This window comes from Parus major, chromosome Z (assembly GCF_001522545.3).
Source record: "Parus major isolate Abel chromosome Z, Parus_major1.1, whole genome shotgun sequence".
NCBI lineage: Eukaryota > Metazoa > Chordata > Aves > Passeriformes > Paridae > Parus > Parus major.
In genome coordinates this window covers 6,980,182-7,002,706 of record NC_031799.1, presented here as the reverse complement: position 1 = coordinate 7,002,706, position 22,525 = coordinate 6,980,182, and the positions used below count along the sequence as shown (strand labels likewise).

Sequence of the window (22,525 nt, the reverse complement as noted above, 5' to 3'; positions counted from 1 at the left end):
AATCTGGACTCAGGGTACCACGTTCACACAAATGCTAAGGCACTGCTCAGTCTGTGCATTTAACTGAAGATGGAGAAGGGCAGGTGTGGTCCTGTATTTTAGGTGGTGATGAAAACAGCAGTGGCTTCAGCAGGACACATTTCCTCTTCTTAGGAAGCTCCTGAATCTTTTGCTAGGCTATGCAAGCAATAAGGAAAATGAAAAAACCACCCACGCCGTCTCATGCTGAAAGGCAGGGAAAAAAAGTTGGGCTTGAAGATCGGGTGGAAGGGGTGTGGTTACCCAGGAGGTGTGTCAGGCATCGATGAACTTACTTATAAGCAAAGGCAGCTGTGCTGGAGAGGAAACTTTGCTGAGGCTTTTTCAGCTGCTGCTTGTTCCCTGACACCACTTGAGAATCACCTCTACTGCGATGGGGCGGCAGAAGGACATTCTTGCTACCATTGAGGAGCACCTGAGGATCAGAAACAAATTAGTGCGGCAAGCGCTGGCTGAGTGCTTGGGGACACTGATCCTAGTGGTGAGTGGGGGCTGTAGTGTGGGGATGCTCTCTAACCTGTGGGTTTGGGGGAAATTGTCCTGGTGAAGGAGCTGTGTTGCTGTCAGGGTTTGCACTGGGACTAAGCCCAGCTCTGGTGCAACCTGCTGCAAGGGGTCTAGAGGACAGTCCCTGTGCACAGGAAAAAAAAATCATGCATATTGCTTAAAGATGACTATTGGGATTTCTCTCAAAATATGGGCTCTGAAGAGCTTGTTGGGTGTGTGGGAGCTTCTGTGTATCTGTGAAGTGCAGGGAGCAAAACACTTCTGTGTAAGTAGCAAGTATTTTGCTAGAGATCATGCAAAACTTCCTTTCTGTCTGCCCTGGAATATTTTCTTGGCTCTGAAATATTCCAAGTGTTATCACCTGAGGAAGTGAAAGCTTTTATTATTATTTTTTTTCTGTTTTCCTTCCCCCATGGATCCCATAATGAAGAAGTAGACAAAATTTAAACTGCTGCAGTGTCCTTTCGCTGTCAGCCGCTGATTCCCCTGGGGCTTGTCAGCAGGGCTGCACGCCTGGTGCTTGCTATCAGTGTATTTTTCAGTGGTCAATGGAGAAAAAAACCTCTTCTGCCTGTTTTAGTGCTCAGTTTCCAAAGGGGTGGAATATAAGGGATAAAACTGGATAAGTGTATGTCTAAGTGCCTGCAAATGTTTTGAGCGGACACAATTTGCGTTAAAGTTAAAGGCAGATATGAACAGCTAGGAGAGTTGTGTATGAGCTGTGTGGAGTAAATACTGGCGTAGAAAAACACTGACAGGGATATCTGGCTTAGAGCATCTGCGTCTGAAAATGCAGGACTGCCCAGTTGGCCACGGGTTTGGTGCATATATATCGGGACAGAAATGACTCGGTGTTTGCACAGTGAATATCTGCAGGTACAAGTTCCTCTGAGGTGGTGTAAATCCAGAGCAATCCAGAAGGTTTCAGTGGAGTCACTGTGGGTTTGCAGCTCTTTGTAACAGGTTGACGAACTGCTTGGAGAGAAATCTAAGGGTTGGAATAGTTGAAGGCAAAGGAAAGCTTGATGAAGTTGCTTGTACACCTGGGGAACAACACAAGACTGTCAGAATTTTATGCTTTCATAAATAAGGATTTTTTTCTTTATGATGAAGAGAGGATTTCTGAATCTTCTATGGCAGCTTAGGGGGCTCTGCTAAGACTGTAAAATGCTACCACTTTTAAAAGAAAACAGCTTTGCGTGGTGCAATGGCTTTATTGTCAAAGCGACCCAGCTTTGGTGATTTGGAAACAAGTCCTGTTGATTTTTCCAGGAAGGTTTGTTTGGAATTAAGGTGGGTAGAAGGTGTTAGGAAAGTGATTAACACTTAGAAGACATTCTGTCTATGAACCACTGATGTCGCTGCTGTTAGTCTCAGTGTTGAAACAAAGTAAGTTTTGTAAGGTGGATTAATGCCCCCTGACAGCAAAGCTAATATTCCTGAGAAACAAGATAAGCCTTTAGCCATTTGGGTCTGAGCTTTCAGAATGCCTCATGATCCATTAGTCTATCCTCTGACTGTAACACTTAGCACAACAGTGACTTCTTTTCCTTAAACCTTGCCTCTTCAAGCAGAGAGGAATTGGGATCTGTTCCTGAATGAGGAACTTGAGGAAGGGTTCGGTCCAAAATTATAAGCAGCCTCCAAAATGAGAGTGGTAATAGGCAGCCATCAGCCAGGCTGGATGCTGCATTGGCAGAAATGGGCAGAACATGCCTTGTCCTCAGGGGCATCAAACCTGCTCTGTTTTAGTGTGTGTATGTCTAAATTTACAGGCTGAGCCTTCACCGTGTTCAGGAGCTCCAGAACTGGTTTTAGAGACACACTCAACTCCATCTTGTAAGACTTGCAAACTTGCTGAGCATCTCCTGCAGCAGCTCTGCAGAGGACGGGGTGCTGTGGGCATTCTGTGTCCCTGGGGGAGAAGGTGGGGTGGGCTTGTGGGAGTAAAGGGAAAGTCCCAAACTCAGTGAATGCTCTTGCATGGCTAGAAGTCCAGTGAGAAGGAAATGGGTTCCAGGACTGCAAACTTGCAATATCCAAGCCAGTCAATCCCTTTCCAACTTTGTACTGTCTCAGTCAATTTGTCTTAATGAAGGGAAACATGCAGTTTTTTTCTTTGTTACCACCCTGAGCCCTTTTCATCTTTTTATTATATTACCTACATGAAATAGAAAGAGTCTTGAAGGTGAATTCCTTCCCCTTTCCATTGGCCTCAACAATTGCTTGAATTGGACTTCTTCAAAATTGTCACTTTGTACCTTGCAAAAGTACCTGCTGCCTACCCTGCCAGCATGTTGAGCTGTGTGTGTGTGCATTTAGATGCATTGTACCCCAGTAAATATCTGTTTTGGGCTTCACAGTAAAATGCCTGAGGAAAGACCTGAATCGGTGAAATTTTCCTCATTGGATATGGAGTTGGCTTAAGAATTCTTTCAGGGATGTATTTAAGATTTTATATTGCTCACACTGAAATCAACTTCCTGAGCCCCAAGGGAGGGAGACTGTTTAAAGTTTGCAGCTTACTTTAAATTTCACTGTGTAAAGTAAAACTTGTCCCAGTGTGGATATTGGCACCGCTTCAGCTTCTTGCCCCCTCCCTTTCACTTGCACAATGACTGCAGCTCTCTCAAACTCTTCTAGACCAAAGCTATTGCAGATCCTTGCATAGTCTTGTTGCCTGTAAGAATAAACCTAGTGCTTGATTTTATTTTTCTCATTTTTTAAAAGAGATTGTGAAGGTAGAATCATCGAGTAGTTTGAGCTGGAAAGGACTCTTAGATTAGTGCCTCTTTTTTGTAAAGATAAGAAAAATAATCCATCTAAGGCAGCTGAACCCTGAAGAACGCCAAGGCGGGTTGCTGTCTACTTGTAATCTACTTTTGCCGTGCAGAGCACCTTGCACAACTTTTATTTAGTTTGTGGGTGGTGTCTATATTGTTGCAAAAATAGTAATGCTAATTCTACATACATTTCCTTTGATACTTAAATTGATGTTTCCCCTCTTAAAAATTCAGTTTCTGAGTGGCATTTTAGGGTTGAACTTCATACCTATGTTGGAAGCACCGCTTGCTGGCAGTCGTTAAGCACTACAAACACTGAAGGCATTTTCCCAGTCCCCTGCTGTTTGTGTTATTACTGTAGCAACCCACTAAAGCCAGATTTCCATGGTGGGTCTCCCTGCCTCTCTTAAGGCTGGGTCTGTTTGCCTTGCTCTGCTAGCTGTAAATACCAAAGCTGGTTCTGTTTGTCTTTTACATTTGCAGGAGAAGTAATGTACAGATTATGACTGATTTCCAAGTGGGACTCACTGTGAATCACTGCTGTACAGGCACAAAGAAGGAACAAAACAATTCCTAATTGCTTTTCAGTGGGTGCTGCCTTGACTTTGTGGCTAGGTGGTAGCTTTTTGGGGTATGACTGTGCTGTAGACCACAGAAACAAAAACAGCAAAGTGGTTTGGATGACCAAAGCAAGATGAGCTTCACCTGAGGGATCACCACAGCAAGAGGAGCCACACTTAGGTGCTGGCAACTTAAAGCTGCTGCTCATCCCACAGCTGTCTGGTGCAGCACAGTAGTTCCCACAGTTGCTGCTTGATTTGGGGTGGTTTGCTTAAATCCAGCTTGCCACACTTGGAAAATGTAATTTTAAATTATTTTTTTTTTTTTTTAATTTTTAAAGGAAGTTCTTTTCTTTGTAAATGCTTTGCTAGGCTGTAAAAGAGAGTGGAAATTCTTGATGTAAGCATGTTGAGAGCTGCTGATTCTTCCTTGTAAAAGGTCTGTGCTGCTGGGTATGGGAACACGGGAAGTGGCAGCTGCTTTCCCTCAGCCCTTCTACCAGAAGAGGTTGAAGCTCTTCACTAACTGTCCAAAACTGTCCCTTCTTGCTGTCTCCCTCCAGGAGCAGGACATTTCTCCTTCCTACAAACAGGACAGTTCAGGCACCAAGACTTTCCCTTGGTGGGAAGGCAGCTTTTCCCCAGGAGTGCCCAAACTTGTGACCAAATCCCCGCCAGACATACTGGTCCTTCTAATGGCTAAAACCTCTTGTTCTGAACAATAGTAGGGACATCAGAATAGGTGTTTTTCATTCTGTGTATGTGTCAACAACCTAAACCAGTGAATTTCCTCCCTAATGCCCAACTCCTCTTGAAGCTGAACTTAAAGCTTGAGCTGAGGGAGGCTCGTGTCTCCAGCTTTGTGCAATGTCTTTTGTAGCATGTGCTGTATGTGGGGCACAGTTTTGCTTGGAATTTCTCATCTCTCCGGCCCCGCAGCCCTGCCTTGGCTCTGGTTCAGTGGGTGGTGTGTAAAGAGCTGTAACATAACAGACCATCTGCTGCTGCCCTTCCTGCAGGGCTGCTTCTGCACAAGCTGCCTCCACCTGTGCTGGACAGAAAACAGGGTATGGGGTCTAGGTTTCTCCTTGCTTTGCAAATTGAGTATGATGATCAGCCTGGGTTTTGAGAGATGCTTTGATGAAAAACATAAAGGATAGTGCTTCTTGTATTGTCCTTTTGGCAAGTGGAGTGTGAGCTGTGGAGTTCAAGATCTCTGCATGCTGCTCTTGCTCCCTGCCTTCTCCCCATGAAGAGTGGTACCCTCTGTGTGTCCAAAACGTAAAATCATCCATCAGTCTCTCTGAGTCTCCTCCTTCAAAGCAGATCCATGGTTTGACTGCCCTCCTGGCATCTTCCCCATTGAGGGATGACCAGTTTTTCTCATCCACCAGGGTGATTAGGGTAGATTTACAGCAAGCTTCTTGCCTAATCCCTGGTTTATTTGCTGGCAGAAGAGTTGTAATTGAGGTAATTGCACTCCTCCTCATCTATGCCAGCAAAACTTTCCCATCTACATTTAGAGACCAGGCTGTCCAAGAGTAAATGCACTCAGGCCTTTTTGGTTGCACATGAAGGTGTAAAAAAGCCCTAGCAAAGAAAAGAGGAGACAAAAACGAAAGAAACCTGGCTCTTGTGCAGAGGAGCTCTGAGCACCACCTTCCTTCTGAGCTCACATTTGAAGCTGTTTTCCACAAGGTCTGCCTAAATAGGCTGCCTTCGGAATCCTGGTTTCTTCAAGAGCTATTGCCACTTTTTTAACCTCATGGTTCTTTTCTACCTGGCTACTGGACTTTCATGTGTTCAGACATTGAGACAGGGTGTTTTTATCTTGAGTGACAAAGCCAGCTGCTCAGTTTCCAAACATGCAGTGGACACAGGGAGCTCAGGGTTACCTGGGTGTGACATATCCCCTGCAATGTGCTACCTTTTCCTGCTACTTGCTGCTGCTTCTGGCTGGTGCCTCCTTTGTACAGGGGGAGTTCTTCTCCCCTCTGGAGTGTGTCAGCCTCACTGCTCTTGAACCCATAGCTGCAGAACAAGGATTTAGTTTTTTTTTTTCCCACAATTCAAGAAGCTGAATCACCCCATGAGCAGTGAGAAGCCTCCCTGTTAGATTTGCTAGAGTCAGTAACATGAAATTACGGAGCAGGCTTCCATTAACCTGGTTAATGGGTGCATTGACCTCAATTCCTTGGAGAGTAGGTTTAATACATTGGAGTGATGCTTTATTGCGAGCATTTTATTAGCACTTTAAAACCACTTTTGGACTTGGCTAGTGAATCATGGGTGTATAACTGTTGACTGCTGCACCTACAGCCATGGGAGGTGCTAACCTGGGTTTCTGTTGGCTGGATATTCTTCCAGAAGTATTTTTTACACAACAACAAAACCAAAATACAACCCCCCCCACAAAATCAAAGCCAAACAAATCAGAAAGCAAAACAAAAACCCAACAAATGCAAATGAAAAACAAAACCACAAAACAATATGGTGTGGGAGGCAGGTTATTAAAATCAAAGGAATGGGGTGTCATCTCCCCCTTAGGTGTGCACCACTGTCCCTGACCACAGCGGTACAATATTGCTTAAGAACTCTTAAATACATTGCATGGACTTAAAAGACTGAGGAAAATGTCAAATTACTTTTATTTGACCTTCCTTACCTTTAAACCCAAGTTAGACATGCCTGAAAAGTTCTCTCTGAGCAGTAGACAAAAAAACCTAAAAAATGAAAGCTGAGGTTCTCTGGTCTCATCTGACCTGGGAAAAGGAATTGGAAGGAAAACTAGCAAAGAGCAGAAGTGAAAGTGGTGTAATTAAAATTTTTTGTATTAGCTACTACCCCAACAAAACTGTGTAGTGCCAAGGTACTTGCCACAAAAGCCTGGGTGAGCACAACTTGAACTAGTTCCTTAAAGTCAAATGCCATGGAGGGATGTAATGCATGACACTGTATTTTTGTGTTTAGTGGACTCCACTGGTGCAGGATGGAATTGATCACATGCATATCAAAGTTCAAACCTGTCCCTAAGTACCACTACACTCCTTTTATCTGCTGAGGGTTAAGTTTTCTACTGTTACGCTGAATTAAGCCCAGTAGTGCTCTCGGCTCATCTGATAAACAGTTGTAATGGTCCCGTGGAGTGGCTTCAGGGTGTTTTTGCATGGCCCATAGACTCCCTTCTGAGGAAAAGCTGGAGAGCTACTGCCAGGTGTAGGATGGAGGCGAGGAGGATGGGGAATGACCTCTTGAGATAACCTCTTTAGGAATGGCAGACCTGGCATTCCTCCAGCTTGAGGGAAGACCTTTGTGGGTGATCAGGGAGGTGGGAAAACTTCACTCTGCGGTTTCTGCAACAGAAAGGTATGTGGATAACAAGCCAACCACCATCCACCTGCAGAACTGCCAGTTCTTACAGAGTGAATAACACAAATACTTTCATCACTAGGGATCACCTGGGGTCAACTCCACCAAACTCAGGTTTTGTGGGCTTGTCCCCTTCTTGGTCAGACTGATGTGCTGTGTGGCCTTTGAGAGGCAAACACCACAGCCATGTACTCTCTGAAATTTCTGCAAAGCTTGGTTGGGCTTTTTTGGGGAAAGGGAGAAACAGGATTTGCCCTGGTCATTAGCCTGTCCTTATTTGCTCAGTTGGAGCTGTGCTTCCCTTGGTGGTTTGGGCTTAGCTGTTTCTGTCTGCTGTCAATAAATAATTAATCTTTTCTGCTTTTGTCTTGGAGTCTCCTCTGCCATGGTTTTCCAGCTTGGTGAGGACATTGTAGGGGCTGTTCTGACTGTAACCAGTAGAGAGCAGTGCTGGTCATCCCTCCATCACAGGTTCCTTTATTCTTTCTTACACAAGGCCCTTGTGTTGGGTACCTGTTTCCTTGTCCAGAGGCATCTGTGTACAGTGTCCACCTCATGAATCAGCCTGCAGCCTACCTGGCTGCTCCTTTCCAAGCAAGCTGAATGCAGGTTTTCATTTGTTAGCAATTCTTCAGTCAACAAGGGCACGGGAGGTGATGAGTTACATGTGCTTTGTCCTTGCCTCTGATTTGGGTTGTGTGTTGCTCAATGGGCATGTCCAGTGTTGGCTGAAGAAACGATGACAGCAGGCCTGGCCACCTCGGTGCCTATTTGGTGGCTTATCCTTATTAGGAGTTGATACCTGTTGATACTCTGTGGCAATCGAGTAATTATGGGATGATGGAGTTCATGGAAGCAGAAAGTCTTTGTGGGGGTGTAGTTATGGGTATGTGGTCAGAAGAAATAAGTCAAGCCTTGATCCCTAGATTTGAGCATCTCATGAGCACGCTGTCCTAGTTTAAGGATCCTCTGAGTACTTGCCAGTGTGGTAATTCCAAGTGATCATATACCAAGGGTCAGTTCAGGTGGAGCCAGTGGCAGATGCAAACATACAGATGATCAGGTTTAGAGTTCTCTAAATTACATGTTGGATAGTGGAAAGACTTGCCAAGATAGAAAGCCTGCAGCTGGATGACTGAGGAACTGAATTGCCAGGGGAAACTGGTTTGAATTGTTAAGGGGGAGCATAGGAACGAGGGCTTTTGGGTGCAGTTGGGAAGATAAGGATTATCCCTGGATATGTTGAGCAAACATCTTTTAGCTAGACCTCCCTTAGCTACTAGAAAACAGTTTTATCACCCAAAGCAAACAGCTTTTGTCAGCCAGTGTGTTTGGTTTGGTGTACCCCTGATCTTGGACAGAAGGCCAAGACTGGCTGTGCTGGTGGAGTCTCTTGAATGTGGACTTGATGGAGACTGAAAAGAGAATACCATGAATCTCGGGCTGAATGTGGCCTTCCTCAGCCATGACTGTATTTCCAGACGTTGACAGAATTGTTCCCTACTAATCTATGTGCTACTGGGTCAAACAATTATTAGCCTTTTTAACAAAAGTACCCAGATCCTTCATTAGAATAGTTGTACTGTAAATATCTCAGACTAGGATGATATCTGGTTCATCCTTCTCACCTACCATCTTAAAATTAGATGTTTGAACAAAAAATTCTGGAGTCCTATAGATCCATCTTGCTTTTAATTTTTGCCCTGTTTTCGGTGCATCCTGCCAGCAGATAGATTTGTCTGTGCTCTTTCTTCCTCCCTCCTATCTCTAGAGAAAATGTGCAGATACTTTGACCCAAGATAGAAGCTATGAAGGCTTTGAGTTGAGAGTGTACTATGATGGCCCATGATGGTGTAAGGGGAGCAATTGCAGGCATAGGTCTGCAACTGGCCCTGATGTGAAGCAGAGAGAGTAATTCAAATCTCTTTTTCTCCTCCTAGCTCTTTGGCTGTGGCTCAGTTGCACAGATCATTCTCAGCAGAGGGACTCATGGAGGTTTCCTGACTGTCAACCTGGCCTTTGGCTTCGCTGTCACGCTCGGCATTTTGATCGCAGGGCAAGTGTCAGGTACGTGTGGCTCCCTGTAGGCTCAGTTTCACTAGTGTCAATTGTTGTGTAGGCTTGCCTTTCCTGTATGGCACTGGTATGGAAGCTAGTGCCCCTTGGCACAACTCTGGGACCTAAACTCTGCTTGTAAAGGTACACTAACCACCAACCTCTCTGCAGGTGGACACCTGAACCCAGCTGTCACTTTTGCCATGTGCTTATTGGCCCGGGAGCCCTGGATCAAGCTACCAATTTATGCCCTTGCACAAACCCTGGGAGCTTTCCTTGGAGCTGGCATAGTCTTTGGGCTGTACTATGGTAAGTGTGAAAACCTCATGTCTTTTTGGAGGTGAGACTACCATGTTTGTGACTCACTGCAGGGAGGGAGACTTCCACATCAGAGAGGAACACTTTCCTGCAGTGCAGAGGTCCAAGAAACCTCCCTTAATTGTGTTTCTGGGATGGCTTTCCCATTGTCATGATGATGGGTTCAACCCTCCTCAAAGCAATCTGAAGACCAGCCAGCATTGTTAAAATGCAAGACTTGGCCCTTGAGTAATGAACGCTGGACCTCTGGATGGCTTTTGATGGATACCCTTTTGTATCTACTGGTCTTCCAGAAAAGTCAGTGAAACACTAGCTGTGATGGAGGTTTTATATCTGTTTGCTGTTCCAGAACCATTTTCTCATTCTTGGCTTAAAACAAATGTAAGTCTTCACTGTGATGTGAAATGTACTTCACTGTAATGCTCTAAAGACAACCTTGAGAGTTGTAACTAAGAAAAGTGAATGAACAGCCCTGTTTGCTGATCCATATCACTCTGTCATGTCTTCACACCAAGACTGATACCACAGGGGTTTGATTACCTTTGTGAGAGAGAGGGAGTTGCCTTATTGTTTGCTTTTTGACTCTCTTTCTTGATGCTTGGCAAATAATTGTTAGGAACAGGGACTAATGCCATCTGCCTCTGAGCCTGGCTGGTAAAAAAGCTGTGGTGGACGATGCCCTAACTTTTCCAAATGAGTGTTTGCTCTACAGAAAATGATTTTAATTTTTTCCTCCTTCACTACCTCTAGATGCTATCTGGGCTTTTAACAATAACCAGCTCAGTGTTACAGGAGTGAATGCCACCGCTGGTATTTTTGCCACCTACCCATCTGAGCATCTGAATGTTGTGAATGGCTTCTTTGATCAGGTAAGAGGGTGCTGGGAGGATGAAAGTGCATTTGAAGAGGAATCTTTTGGGTGGTTATGGGACTTATCTTTAGTTAGAAAATGAATTGCAATTTAAAGATATCCAGAAAGGTTTTACCTTGACACAGGTGTCTCACTAGCCCATAGGAAGAGTAGGGCCAGAGAGGACCTTACAGCCAGAAGGTGTGTGCCAAGACATTAATGAGTGGTACAACACTGGTCAGGACACCAGAGAAAAGAATGCCATTTGCTCATAGTCCCTGGAGAGCCATAGTGTGAGGAATGGAAACTCTTCCTCACTCTCACTCTACTACTGTGGTTGTGGTACAATCCAGAGCTGGGTATGGGGTGGCGGTTGCTGTTGAATGTGACTGTCTCCTAAAGTTGCTATCGGCCACAAAAGGGACAACTTCTACCCATCTATGGCATGTGGGAAGGAGGTTTAGGAAGATGTTTTCAGCTTTTATGACTGCCTAAACAGCTATTCATAACTCTTCTGGAGTAGGGAAAAAGGTGTGATCTTGATTAAGATCTACAATTAATCTCTTGATTGAGATTGATTATGGCTGCCATAATCTCAAGAGAGGAGCATACTCCACTCTTTTATTACCATGCCTGCTGTGGTCTAATAGTGTTCATGGGATGACTTGGTGCACCTCTTCCTTTTAAGAGAATCACATCCCAGAGAAGTTAAATAACTTGGTTAGAAGACTAATCTGGATTAAATTCTTGTTTTCCTTCCCCATCTCTCTCCAGTTCATTGGCACTGCCTCCCTGATTGTTTGTGTCTTGGCTATTGTTGATCCCTACAACAACCCCGTCCCCACTGGGCTGGAGGCTTTCACAGTTGGCTTTGTCGTCCTCGTTATTGGAACCTCCATGGGCTTCAACTCTGGCTATGCTGTCAACCCTGCCAGGGACTTTGGGCCTCGTCTCTTCACAGCCATTGCTGGCTGGGGCACTGCAGTGTTCCAGTAAGTGCTAGATGATGAAAACCTTGTGCATCAAGGGGAAATGGATGATGAGTCCAAAGAGATGGTAGTGCTGGCACTATAAAGAGTCTTGGCAGCCATGAGGTCTCTTTGGATTGTCTAAATGCTGCTAAAAGGCACTGCTTTTCAACTTCTTAAGAAATCATGGAAGCTGGGGAGCTTCCAGTGGTGAGACCAAAGGACATTGCTATCAAAGAGGAAATCTAGGAACATCCATGAGAATTTCAGTTGCACCTTGAGCATGAGGACATCATGATTTTTTAATGGCAAAAAATGAGAAGTGTTTGCTGGTTTTGGAGACAATTAAGAGAGCCATGTTATCAAGCATTGCAAGCAAGTGGGAGGGAATTGAAGGTGCCTAGTGTAGGCATAACAAATGCTTCTCTCCTTTCTTGGTGGAGAGACTTGTTAGTCCTGAAAGTAGCTGTGTTTGTGTGTGTGTGGCAACATCTGGAAGCTCTGCAGATGTGCAGGTGCTATTGTGTTGTGCAAGTGGGTGGTGATGGCTGCAGAGGGTCAGATCTTGCATTGCTCCAGATCCAAGTGAAAATATCCTAATGCTTCTTACCTTGGTAAGGTACAAGGTAAGGAGTTCTTACCTTGTGCACTTTCTTTTTTGTTTTCCAGGGTTGGTAAGCCATCCCACTGGTGGTGGGTTCCAGTTGTTGCTCCTTTCCTTGGGGCAGTTGCAGGAGTGATTGTCTATCAGCTGACAATTGGATGTCATGATGAGCCTTCTCCACCTGCCTCTGAGCAGGAAACAGTCAAGCTGGCTAATGTGAAGCACAAGGAGAGGGTCTGAGGAAGCTGCCACACAGATCTGGCAGGTATTCATTACTCAGGACTGCAGCTGGCAAAAAGGAGACATTAAGAAGAGCTTCAAGAACAACAGGAAGAGTTTTTTACCTGTCTTGAGATACTCTAGTAATTTTTTTGTTTTGTTTTGTATATCCCTGACATATTTGCTTTTGACATTTCCCTGTGAGCCCTCCTCCAAATTCAGTATCATGTAATCTTTTCCTAATAGAAGGGGATTGAAGACTGTAGGAGTCAGGAGAGAAGTGGGAATTGCAGTCCAACATAAATCAGGTGTTCAGGAATTTGAAGCTCTTTTGAGCTATGTTGCTGACATTGCCTGTGACCTTGGTAAGCTGCTTCCCTTCAAACCTGTGTTCCAATCTGTAGAATGGGGATCATGCAAAACAAATTGTTTTGCTGGCATGGATTGGAAACTCCTACATCCTGGAGGAAATTTGCCTGTGATTCTGTGGATCAAATTCTGCTTGATGTTGCTCTAAAGTCAGTACTTTCACACCAGGAATTAACTAGTCTAGAGGAGTATTAGCCAAACTTTTATATCTCTTATGAATTCCTAGATATTGTATCAGTCAACTGATCCACAATGTCAGTGCAGCGAGTAACACTTCATTGGATTTTCATTTAATTTTAAGACTAAATGTTTACAAAGAAGTGCACCCTGGTGTTCTAATCAAAATTTTTAGTATTGCCAAGTCCTAGAAGATCGCATCTAGGAAGTCCTTATTCTAACCAAGGCTAACTTAGACAGAAAGCTTGGCTCCCAGAAGCAGACTTTCTAATTAATCAGCTTTGTATATAAACTGCAAGCAGCTAATAGCCAAGATCCACTGGAAACATAGTGTTGCTTGAGTTGTGTGTGTTCATGTAAATTTTACAAAGGTGTTGTTGGGTTGGTTTTTTGTTTTGTTTTAGTAGATTTATCTATAAATATACACCTTAAAGCTGTTACAAAATACCAAGGTTGGGATGAGTTCATTTAGAGATGTATGGGAACTGCCGATTCTCTGTCAGCTTTGAGATAATTTTGGGTTTTCCTGGGATGGTCTTGGATTACGGCATTGTGGTTTTTGGAGCGCCTCCTTTTCTACCTTGCAGAATAACTGGGATATCCCTGGTGCTCATGGTTGAGGGACTGAGGTCAGGCACCTCCTGTACTAGCAGTACTGGCATCTCAGGGGATCTCTGGCTCTCCCAATGCCATAATATTATAAAGTATTTGAAAAAAAATATTGTTGTGAAAGAATTTGTAAGTCCCATGCATTAGAGAAACTTGTTAAAAGCCTATTTCTTTAATGCATAAATTAATTGAAAAATGTATCTTTGTACACATTTCCAGTCACTAAAAGGATGTATTCTTTTTTTTTTCATTTTTAAAAAAATAAAATGTCAATACCCATGCTTTGAAATGCTAGTGTTGGTTGTATTTTTAAGCAGCTGTCAGCAAACTTCACCATGAAAAGGAAGTCATCTATAGCAATAGCTTCCTCAAGCCCTTTTCCTCTTCAGCCTGGGCGAAGGGGAATTAACCCTTTCAGGCAGTACCTCTACATGCTCCATTTGTGTTTTATTCCTTTCCCTTTTGGGGTGTGATTTTGAGGCATGTGGAGGAGAAGGAGTAGCTGTGTTCAGTATAGTGACCAAGGTATGGGCTGGGCGTGAGATTGTCCTGCTGTCAGGCAACTTACTCAAGGCAAAAGAACAGCTGGTTAAGTATTTGTCCTTCACCCATTGTAAAATTTAAGTTCCCTTTCTGTTCTTAACATAGTTCTGAATGTGAAATCCTACTCTGCCTTCATCTACTGTCCAGCCCCATCTAGCATATTACGAGTCAGATTTTTTTTCTGTAGCTATGCCAGGCAAGGAAAAGTACAACAGACCTGAACACAGTGCTCACAGAATTAGACAAGCAACTTACCTATAAATAAAATTCTTGTTTTTCTTTGGCTGGTGTGTGTACTGCTGTATTTTTCCTGTATTAATTATGCTGCCTTAAAATAACTCCTCACTTCCCACATGGTGCCATACTGAGGAATTCAGTGAGGTCTGGATGAATGTGGTTTCCTGCAATTCACCAGCTAGGAATCAAATGGCTTTTGGAAAGAAATTTCCCAGGTTTGTTTGATTTGCTCTCTATGTGTGGACAGCACATTGTTTTTTGGTTTTTTTTAAATTTCTAACATGAAAGTTTATCCCTCCAACTCTGTGCAGCAGCCTTGTATATTACTTTGTTCAACTAACTTAGCTGCAGAATTCAATTCTCATTTCCCTTCATGACTGTCTCTTATTCTACTCTTCCACCACTTTGTATCTCAAACTGTCTTGATTGATACATGAAAATTCTTGCTGCAGATCTTAAGACTTTTGATTCATGGTGTAGTGTGGGTTCTGGATTTTTTTGGTCTTTTTCCCTTTCTCTGTTTGTTTGTGGTTTTTGTTGTTGTCACATTACTAACCAGATTACTCTTGCTTTTGCCTGGAATGTAGCAATCAGCTTTCACTATATCAGTGCCTTACTCATGCCTCAATGTGTGTTATTACCATTTATTAAAATGGCAATAAAATGTCATATCAGTTTCAGGCTGAATTTTCTTTCTTAACCACCGTGTTAAGCTTTGGTTTTTCTGTTGGAGAACCACCAAGCACTGCTGGGTAGATCCATCAACATGAGAGAAGGGGCATGCACTGCCTGCCATCAGTGGATGGGGAGCTATGGAGAGCATAGCCCCCAGAGGGGTCTGGTCCATAGGAGACACGATTCTGTCTCTGCTCTTTGACAGCCATGTAAGGAGGGCAGTTTGATACACCAGATTTCAAAAGGTCCAGAAGTGTTATTAAACTGTGGCGAGGGAAAGGTGTTTTCCCTGGCAGCAGCTACCCTTAAATTGCTGAGAGTTGTGGTTCTGCTTGTTTTCAATTTAGCTGCCTTAAGAGACTTTGAGTGTTATTCACCTGGCAGACACATGCAAATCCAAACTTTTTTTTTTTCCCATCCATCCCTAAATTTCAAAGGCAATGCATCACACTGTAGTGCCTTACTGGAGAGGTAAGGCTCATCTGGCCAAATATAGTGATCTGGGTTTTAGGTCAGATGAACTCCAGCTGTCAAGCTGTTGAAATATGCTTTGTAGGAAGAAATAAATCTACAATTTAAACTATTCATGCTTGACAGGGAGAGTAATTTGTTGTTGGAACAAAATGCTAAAAGGTGTTGTAGATTCTCTATTGTGTGAGGTTTTCAAATTAAGACTGGCTGCCTTGCAAAAAAGTTATTTCAGTTAAACTGCAAACTGCAAGTCTCACTTGCAGGAGGAAATTCCCACACTTCTCCATTGCAGGAGGTCAAGTTAACAGGATTTGTCCCTTCTCACCTTAAAACCTATGAGATTTTAAATGCAATATGAAAGTGGCCATGTATTCAATCCCTCTAGGTTCATGTCTAAGATTATTGCTGCAGGTCCTTTGACATTTTTGGTACATCTTGGGAAGCTTTTCCAGGTCTATTTGCTCTATTCCATCTATAGAATGGCAGCAGAAGTGCTGACTTCTTCCAAACCCTGCTCTGTTTCCCCATGTGGGGGCATGAATCAAAGGCTGCTTGGCACTGCAGTGTGGATGGGAGAATGGCAGCCTCACTTTCTGCAGCCCTTCCATCTCAAACGGAGTTTCAGCTCTCCATTTGGCAGTGGTGGGTGCTGGGGATGTAGGAGCTGGCTGCATTTGCTGAACACCTCCAGGCAGGTCTGGTGGGGCTGTACCAGGGCAGGTTTCAACATGTACCCAAAGCAGATGAGCATTGACGCATTATCTGCTTGCTGTCTTCCCTTCTCCCCACCACCTACACCTTGGTGAAGAAGAGAAATAAATAAATGAGAGGAAGACAACAAGGAGAATGTGCTCCCAGGCTAAAGATTTCTGACCAGTATACACCTCTGAAAATATAAGAAATATGCTGTCTAAGATGGTGGTTTTGTTGGTTGCGGGATCACCAATTGCCTTATCCCTTTTCAGGGAATTTGCCCAGTTTCTGTTTACCAGATCTCCTGCTCTCCCTCTTCCCCAGGATATCCACTTGTATCCTATAAATTCCGCTGCTGGCCAGGAACCAGCTGAATGAAACCTTCTAGGATCAGAGAAACTTTCTCTAAAATGTCCATCGCTCCTCTACACTTCACCTCAAATGAAAGTGTGTTTGACTCCTTTTTCTTGCTTCCATAAAAATCTTCCAATTAAAGCACTGACACAGCTCATTTGTGCCTCAGTCCATGGGTCTGGCCCAGACAAACTGTCTCCCAGGACCTGCATGGCTGTGTGACACCTGGTTTCACAGCTGGTGACATAACAGGGAGCAGGCTCCTTTTGAATGAAGGTAACCACCCTGGCCCAAGGGCCTGGACTTTGGGATGAGCCCTTCCTCCTGCCTCCAGGACAGCTAAAAATAGCTGCTGCCTTGCTTGCCCAGCAGCCAGTGCCATGCATTCCCACAACAGTTGCTTGGATATTGGGATATGACTTGGTCTCCCTCATGTGTTACTCTGGTGAGGGCCAAAAATCTGTAATCCGGGTATAAGATGTGAGAGTCAAGTATTACTCATTGGACATCAGACTTTCCAATTCATTAGAACTCCAGTGCTCCAATTTAACCGCCTTCAGGAGGGAAAAGATGTCCCTGAGTCCTGTAACATTCATCACATAGAGCGTGGATGCAATGTCCAAGAACAGGGTGGGATAGAGAGATAGTTGGGGCTCTGGTCAGGTCTTGTCCTGAAACCCCTTTTGCTCCTTGGAAAGTACTGTGTATAGAGTAGCTATACATTTGTGGACAAGATTGACTCTCATCTAATTTGGGACATTCAGTGTTTACCCACTTCCCAGTGTCTGGAACACCACCAGCTCTTTAAATTCAGCACTCTGTCCCTGGTGGAAACACAAGATAAGAGAATGTCCTTTATCTCTGAGCAACAGGGCCAGAAAGTGACACATTTCCAGAGCTCTCTCTGTGTCTGTTGCCTTCACAGTCTATGCACTCCACGTGCTGAGCAGACATCAGACGCTGCAGCCCAGCCCTGTGCTACCCTGATGAACAGCTGGGCTTAAGAAACGTGCCACAGGAATGAATGTTCCTGATAGTGGGATGATAATTGTCCTTCCAGACAGAGGAGAGAGATGCTGGTGTCTCCAGACTCCAGACAAGAATGGTGGAACACTGAGAAGATTTTTGTGTTGTCTCGAGAGACCTGACAGTGTTTGTAAGACCCATCCGAGTGTTTGAAAACCCATCAGAGGAGGCAGGTGCAGAAGGTATTTGAGCTCTGCAGCATGAGACAAGCACAGTGCAAGGGGGACAAAAAGCAGCTGAGAGAAGTCTGGGAGCCCATGACTCTGCTCTGACTGGCAAGTGACAGCAGGAACTTCCCCTGAGTCCATCTGGAAAGGGGAACTGAATTTTTCATTGACTGTGCTGACTGTGGGCTCAACTCAGATGCCTAGGTGCAAGGGTCAGGAACCATTTGAGATGCCCTGGGTCATCCCACCTGGCTCTAGCTTCCACTCCAGAGGGGCTGAGGTCTCCTGCAGGCCCCATGTCACAAGTCCAAACCCCACACAGACAGCTTTAAGAGTCCTATGTGTGTGCAACTGGGTCAGGTCCTGGAGATCACTGAACTGGGGTGGAATTCCTGCCTGGAAACTGTGGCCTGGGCAGAGGTAGAAACTCAACAAATCTCCATAGTTTCCCTGCTTTTGTGATAGTGCACCCATTTCCACAGAGGCATAGGAGTGGTACAGGGAACAGCTGAAAGGTCTGCCTGCCCCTGCATCCAGTCACCAACAACAGCTGCTTACACCTCCCTACCCTCTTTAGGAATGCTTCAAGAGGGAGCAGCAAAAACCACATGCATGAGGTGTCTTTTGAGCTTCCAAACACTCTTGTCTGGTTAGTGACAGACTTCATTGAAACCAATTCTCTTGAGGAGCTGGAGTAGTGCTGCATTTACATAGTAACCAAAATGAGTTTGTTGGTTTATATAGGGAGGGGAAATCTCATACAGCATCCCAAGGAGAAACACTGATATTGTCTCATAATTAATAGTTCTTTTTTTCTAATTTTCTTGCCAGAAGACAACTTTCCTGCTAGGCAGGTTTAGCTTGTCCCAGGAGATCTTAAACTCTTTAAAATTGTATTTAGGAGTATAGGAGCACCTTCCCGAAGAACCTGTCAGGGAATACCCTAGATGTGAGGTTTCTGGCTGCTCTCAGTGGCAAATGGTCCCACATGGATGTTTCCTGCCAGGCATAGCAGCTAAGGCTCAGCCTGAGATATTGGAGCTAAAAGGAATGTAGTTTGATACAAACAAACAATACAAAGAGATATATTGGTTTCCTTGTCCTATCTGAACTGAGCACACTCAGGTATCAGTCACACAAACATGACATTTCACATGACAGGCTCTTATTAAGACTGTGCCCTGTCCCTGGAGAGGAGCCACAAACCCAGAGCACTAATGCTAAAGGCTAATATCTGGATAACACTCACCTCTCAGGTATGAGTCACAGGGACAACTTTTAATAGCTGTATTTTGTGATTTGACTGGTGCCAGCTTGGACCCTGAAACAATTACATTTTTACTTAAACCTTCTGGGCTCTCTTGGAACCTCTGAACTTCTCCCAGCGCAGACAGGCAGAGTTTCTGTTGCCCTTTAACTTTGCTTTCCATTTATTGCATTTATTTTCATCCATTTCTTTAGGTAATCTTCAGGCAAATAGTTGCCTGTCTGAGTACTTTCATTTATTTTGTGCTCACTCAGGAAATATTTACAGCTCTATTGGCCTTCCAGGAAGAAAGGCAATGATGGGAGAGGAGAAGCTATGCTGATAAACTTCCTCCGAGCCAGTGGGACAGACATACAGGTCCACAGGAGAGCCACAATCCAATAAATCCTAGCTGAGTGACTCCCTGAACTCTAGGAGCAGCAATGCTGCTATTCCAACATGTTAGGAGGATCACTGAGTCCAAGATGAGTAAAATTGAAAGGGACCACCGGCTGAGTCACCTGGTGCAATGTCTCTGCCCAAGCAAGGTTATCCTACAGCCCATTGCAGAGGATTGTGTCCAGATGGTTCTGGAACAGCTGCAGTGACAAAATCTCCAGAAGCTGGCTTTTGTACCAGTCCTTCTGAGATTCATAAGCTAAGTGGGGCTGTGTGATCCTGACTGCCTGCAGTGCAAGGTGTTGGTAATGTAGCCTTCCACCCTCCCTGCTTTGGGACTGGGATTACTAGGAGGAAAATCCTGGTGACAAAAAGCAGCAGAGCAAGTCAGACCATGACTCTGAAGGAGTGACGGCAGCAACAGTTCTGCTTGATTTCAGTTCAGTGACTTTTAAACCTTCAATTCCATGCTCAGTGAGATGGCCAGAATTAAACCATTAACTTAAAACTGGGCTTCTTGGCTCTATCCTGGACTGTAGAACCAGGGAAAAAAAAAAAAAAGTTTTGTATGTATAACCAAGGGAATAATAGCACAGGATGGAAAATCTCAAGGACTGCCCTTGGTCTCAGGATATGGGAACTGGTTTTGAGAAGGGTGGATCTCTCTGTTTGTGCCATAGGGCACTTGTGTGTCTCCTGCAGGGTGCATGCCAGGTGTCTGGAAGCGAGGAGTGGCGACGCAGAGCTTTCCCACGCCTGAGACCCTTTGCTGGTCTGGGCACGGGCCTTTGGGTGTCTTTAAAGTAGAGAGAGGGAGTGAAAGAGAGAACAGCACCACCCTGCCCCTGGGCAGGCAGGGAGAAGGTGCACGCTGAGGATGGTAATGTCATGCACTGAAGGAGACAGCCTGTGCACAGCATTTGCTATTCAATCATTTTGGTTAAGTGGCTCGGTATTTTCCCTTCCCATGACCTCTTCTCCACTCAGCCCTTTTATGTGCCTCTTCTGCATTTTGGTGTCTCTTAGATTAATTTGTCTCCCAGGTTTTGTCCTGTTCCTCTCTTTCATTAAGACACTTTTCCCCCTCTTCAATGCTTTTTCCTCTGCTCTCCTCTCACCTTGGTCCAAGCAGAGTCCCCCTCACCAAACACCATTTATTCTTGTGAATGATAGAGGCAGTTTGGGAAGGACCAGCCTTGATAAAGCAAGCTGTGAATTTGGGGGCACAGTGAATCTGGGAGCTCTTGCTCCAGGCTAGCAGCCAGCCACATTTCTCTGAAGAGCTTTCATAAAATCTTCCCAGCATTTTATCAAAGAGGTGATGCTGTCATGGGTTTGTTTATTATTTCCCTTCGGGGCTTGGGCTCTTCTTGGCTTCTTCCTTTCATTTTTGAGGAGGAAACGTTTGCAGCTCTGTCAGCCCCTGGGAGGAAGGTAATATACAAAGGGAACAGGAGTAATGAGAGAGCCTTTTCCTGAGCTAAGGTAACACAGCTTTATGGTCACCTATGCCCTAAACATGTGGGAACTAAGCTCTTCCCTTGAGAAATTTAGGCCAGGATGTGGTCAGTGGAAGAAAGAGCCATGGCAGGAGTTCAGGGACAAAGCCTGTGTGTTGTCCTATGTACCCTCCCAGCTCTGCTCCTCCACCTGCTCCCCTTTCTCTCTCTCCAAGGTCTCTGACCACAACCAGGCTTCCCTTCCTACTGTGCCTGAACCTTCTTCTCTGAGGGGATATTCAGTTTCCTCACCTCCTAGCCAGATATTGCAGCCAAACCTTGGAAAAATCTGTTTAAATCTTTCCCTCCTCCATCCTTTTCTCCAACTATTGAAGTCTACCTCCATATGGATTTCACTGTGCAGAGACAACCAGGGACTTTTCCATGATGGAGTTAGACTGAGGGACGGTTTCCATCCCCTGATGCTTACCTGTTCCAGCCTTTGTTCCATAATGTACCATGGCCTTGCCTGGAGCACCACATGAGCCTGGGACCAGATCTCCTTCAGGGATGCCCTGGTTTGTGTTTCTAATGTACCTACCCCCTTGCAGAACATTGGAAACTGAAAAAGTTCTGGGTTTAGGATGAACATTACTTAGCAACAACCAAAACATCAGTGTGTCATCAATGTTCTTCTAAAGGCAAAACACAGCACTGTACCAGCTACTAGGAAAGTTACTAAGAAAATGAACTCTTAGCCACAGACTTATCTAGGTGAAAGTCCACAGCTTGCAAACTAAGGCTTCAGCAAATCCGGCTACTTGTGCTAAGAAAACAGCATACTAAATCACATAACACTGTAACTCTAACTGCGACTCAATTAATTTCAAACTTACTTATTGAAACTAAACAACTAATATCTCTCAACAGTCCTCCCTTGGTTTTTATTAAGCATTCCTGCTCACATGCTGAATACATGCTGAACCTTTCAAATTGTGTGATTATTCTCCAAGATTTTATGTACAAGGTGACTATCAGCAACAAGTTGAGCTTGGGTTCAGCTGAAGCCAAGTGAAACATTGCCTTGGACTATAGCAAGAACACTGCAACAGCAAAAGCAGTTATCTACAGCCTGGTCTCCTTCCCTCACTTTTCCCACTGAGGCTGTGTATCGGACCCAAGGTATTGTTAGTCCCTGATGCTAAGGGAGATGACCACACTGGGTGTTCCAAATTCCTCGAGTCACTTGTGGTTACACTCCATTTGTGCACATCAGCACATATTCCATTTAAGACTCTCAGTCCTGTCCCTATAGGACCAGCTGCATCTCTTTTTGTTCATCTCAAGGGGGCAAAGGTTTGCTCCCATAGCCATGCTCACCATCCCACACAGGATTTGTGTAGGTGAACACGTCAGTTTTACTGTAGAAACACCAACTTGTGTCATCAGTTCTACCTGTTTCAGTGATCATGAGGGATTAAATAATACCTATTGTCCCTATGTGCTTAAGAGCATATTGTGCAATTTCAGATATTTGTGGGACCAACTCCTCTCTTATTAGCAGAGTGGAAATTGAATTCATTGTGGTGGGGAGAGGGACTGTAGTTGGCATCAAGTAAATTTTTTCACAAGGTAAAGTAGCTTGTATTCTGAAAATTTCACTGTTAACTTCCATGTAACAACTGAAATTAACTGGAACAATAAGGTCTGATTTTTTTTTTACTACCTCTGTCAGTAGGACCATATGCCTTATCTGATTCACAACAAAAAATGACAGTACCATCTTTAGATTCCTTAAGAATTTAGAACATGAGCCCTGTATACTCTTTGTAAATTTTTTCTTTTCAA

At 44.4% G+C, this 22,525-nt stretch overlaps 1 protein-coding gene across 1 annotated transcript; it reads left to right on the top strand.

The window, feature by feature from the left end:
* Positions 1-289: 289 nt before the first annotated feature.
* On the top strand, positions 290-14,887 carry LOC107198409 (aquaporin-3-like). The gene is made up of 6 exons (XM_015615424.2): positions 290-520; positions 9,199-9,325; positions 9,485-9,622; positions 10,382-10,500; positions 11,256-11,473; positions 12,119-14,887. Exons 1-6 carry the CDS (start codon positions 413-415, stop codon positions 12,291-12,293), a joined length of 885 nt encoding a protein of 294 aa, XP_015470910.1. The 5' UTR covers positions 290-412; the 3' UTR covers positions 12,294-14,887.
* Positions 14,888-22,525: the final 7,638 nt, after the last annotated feature.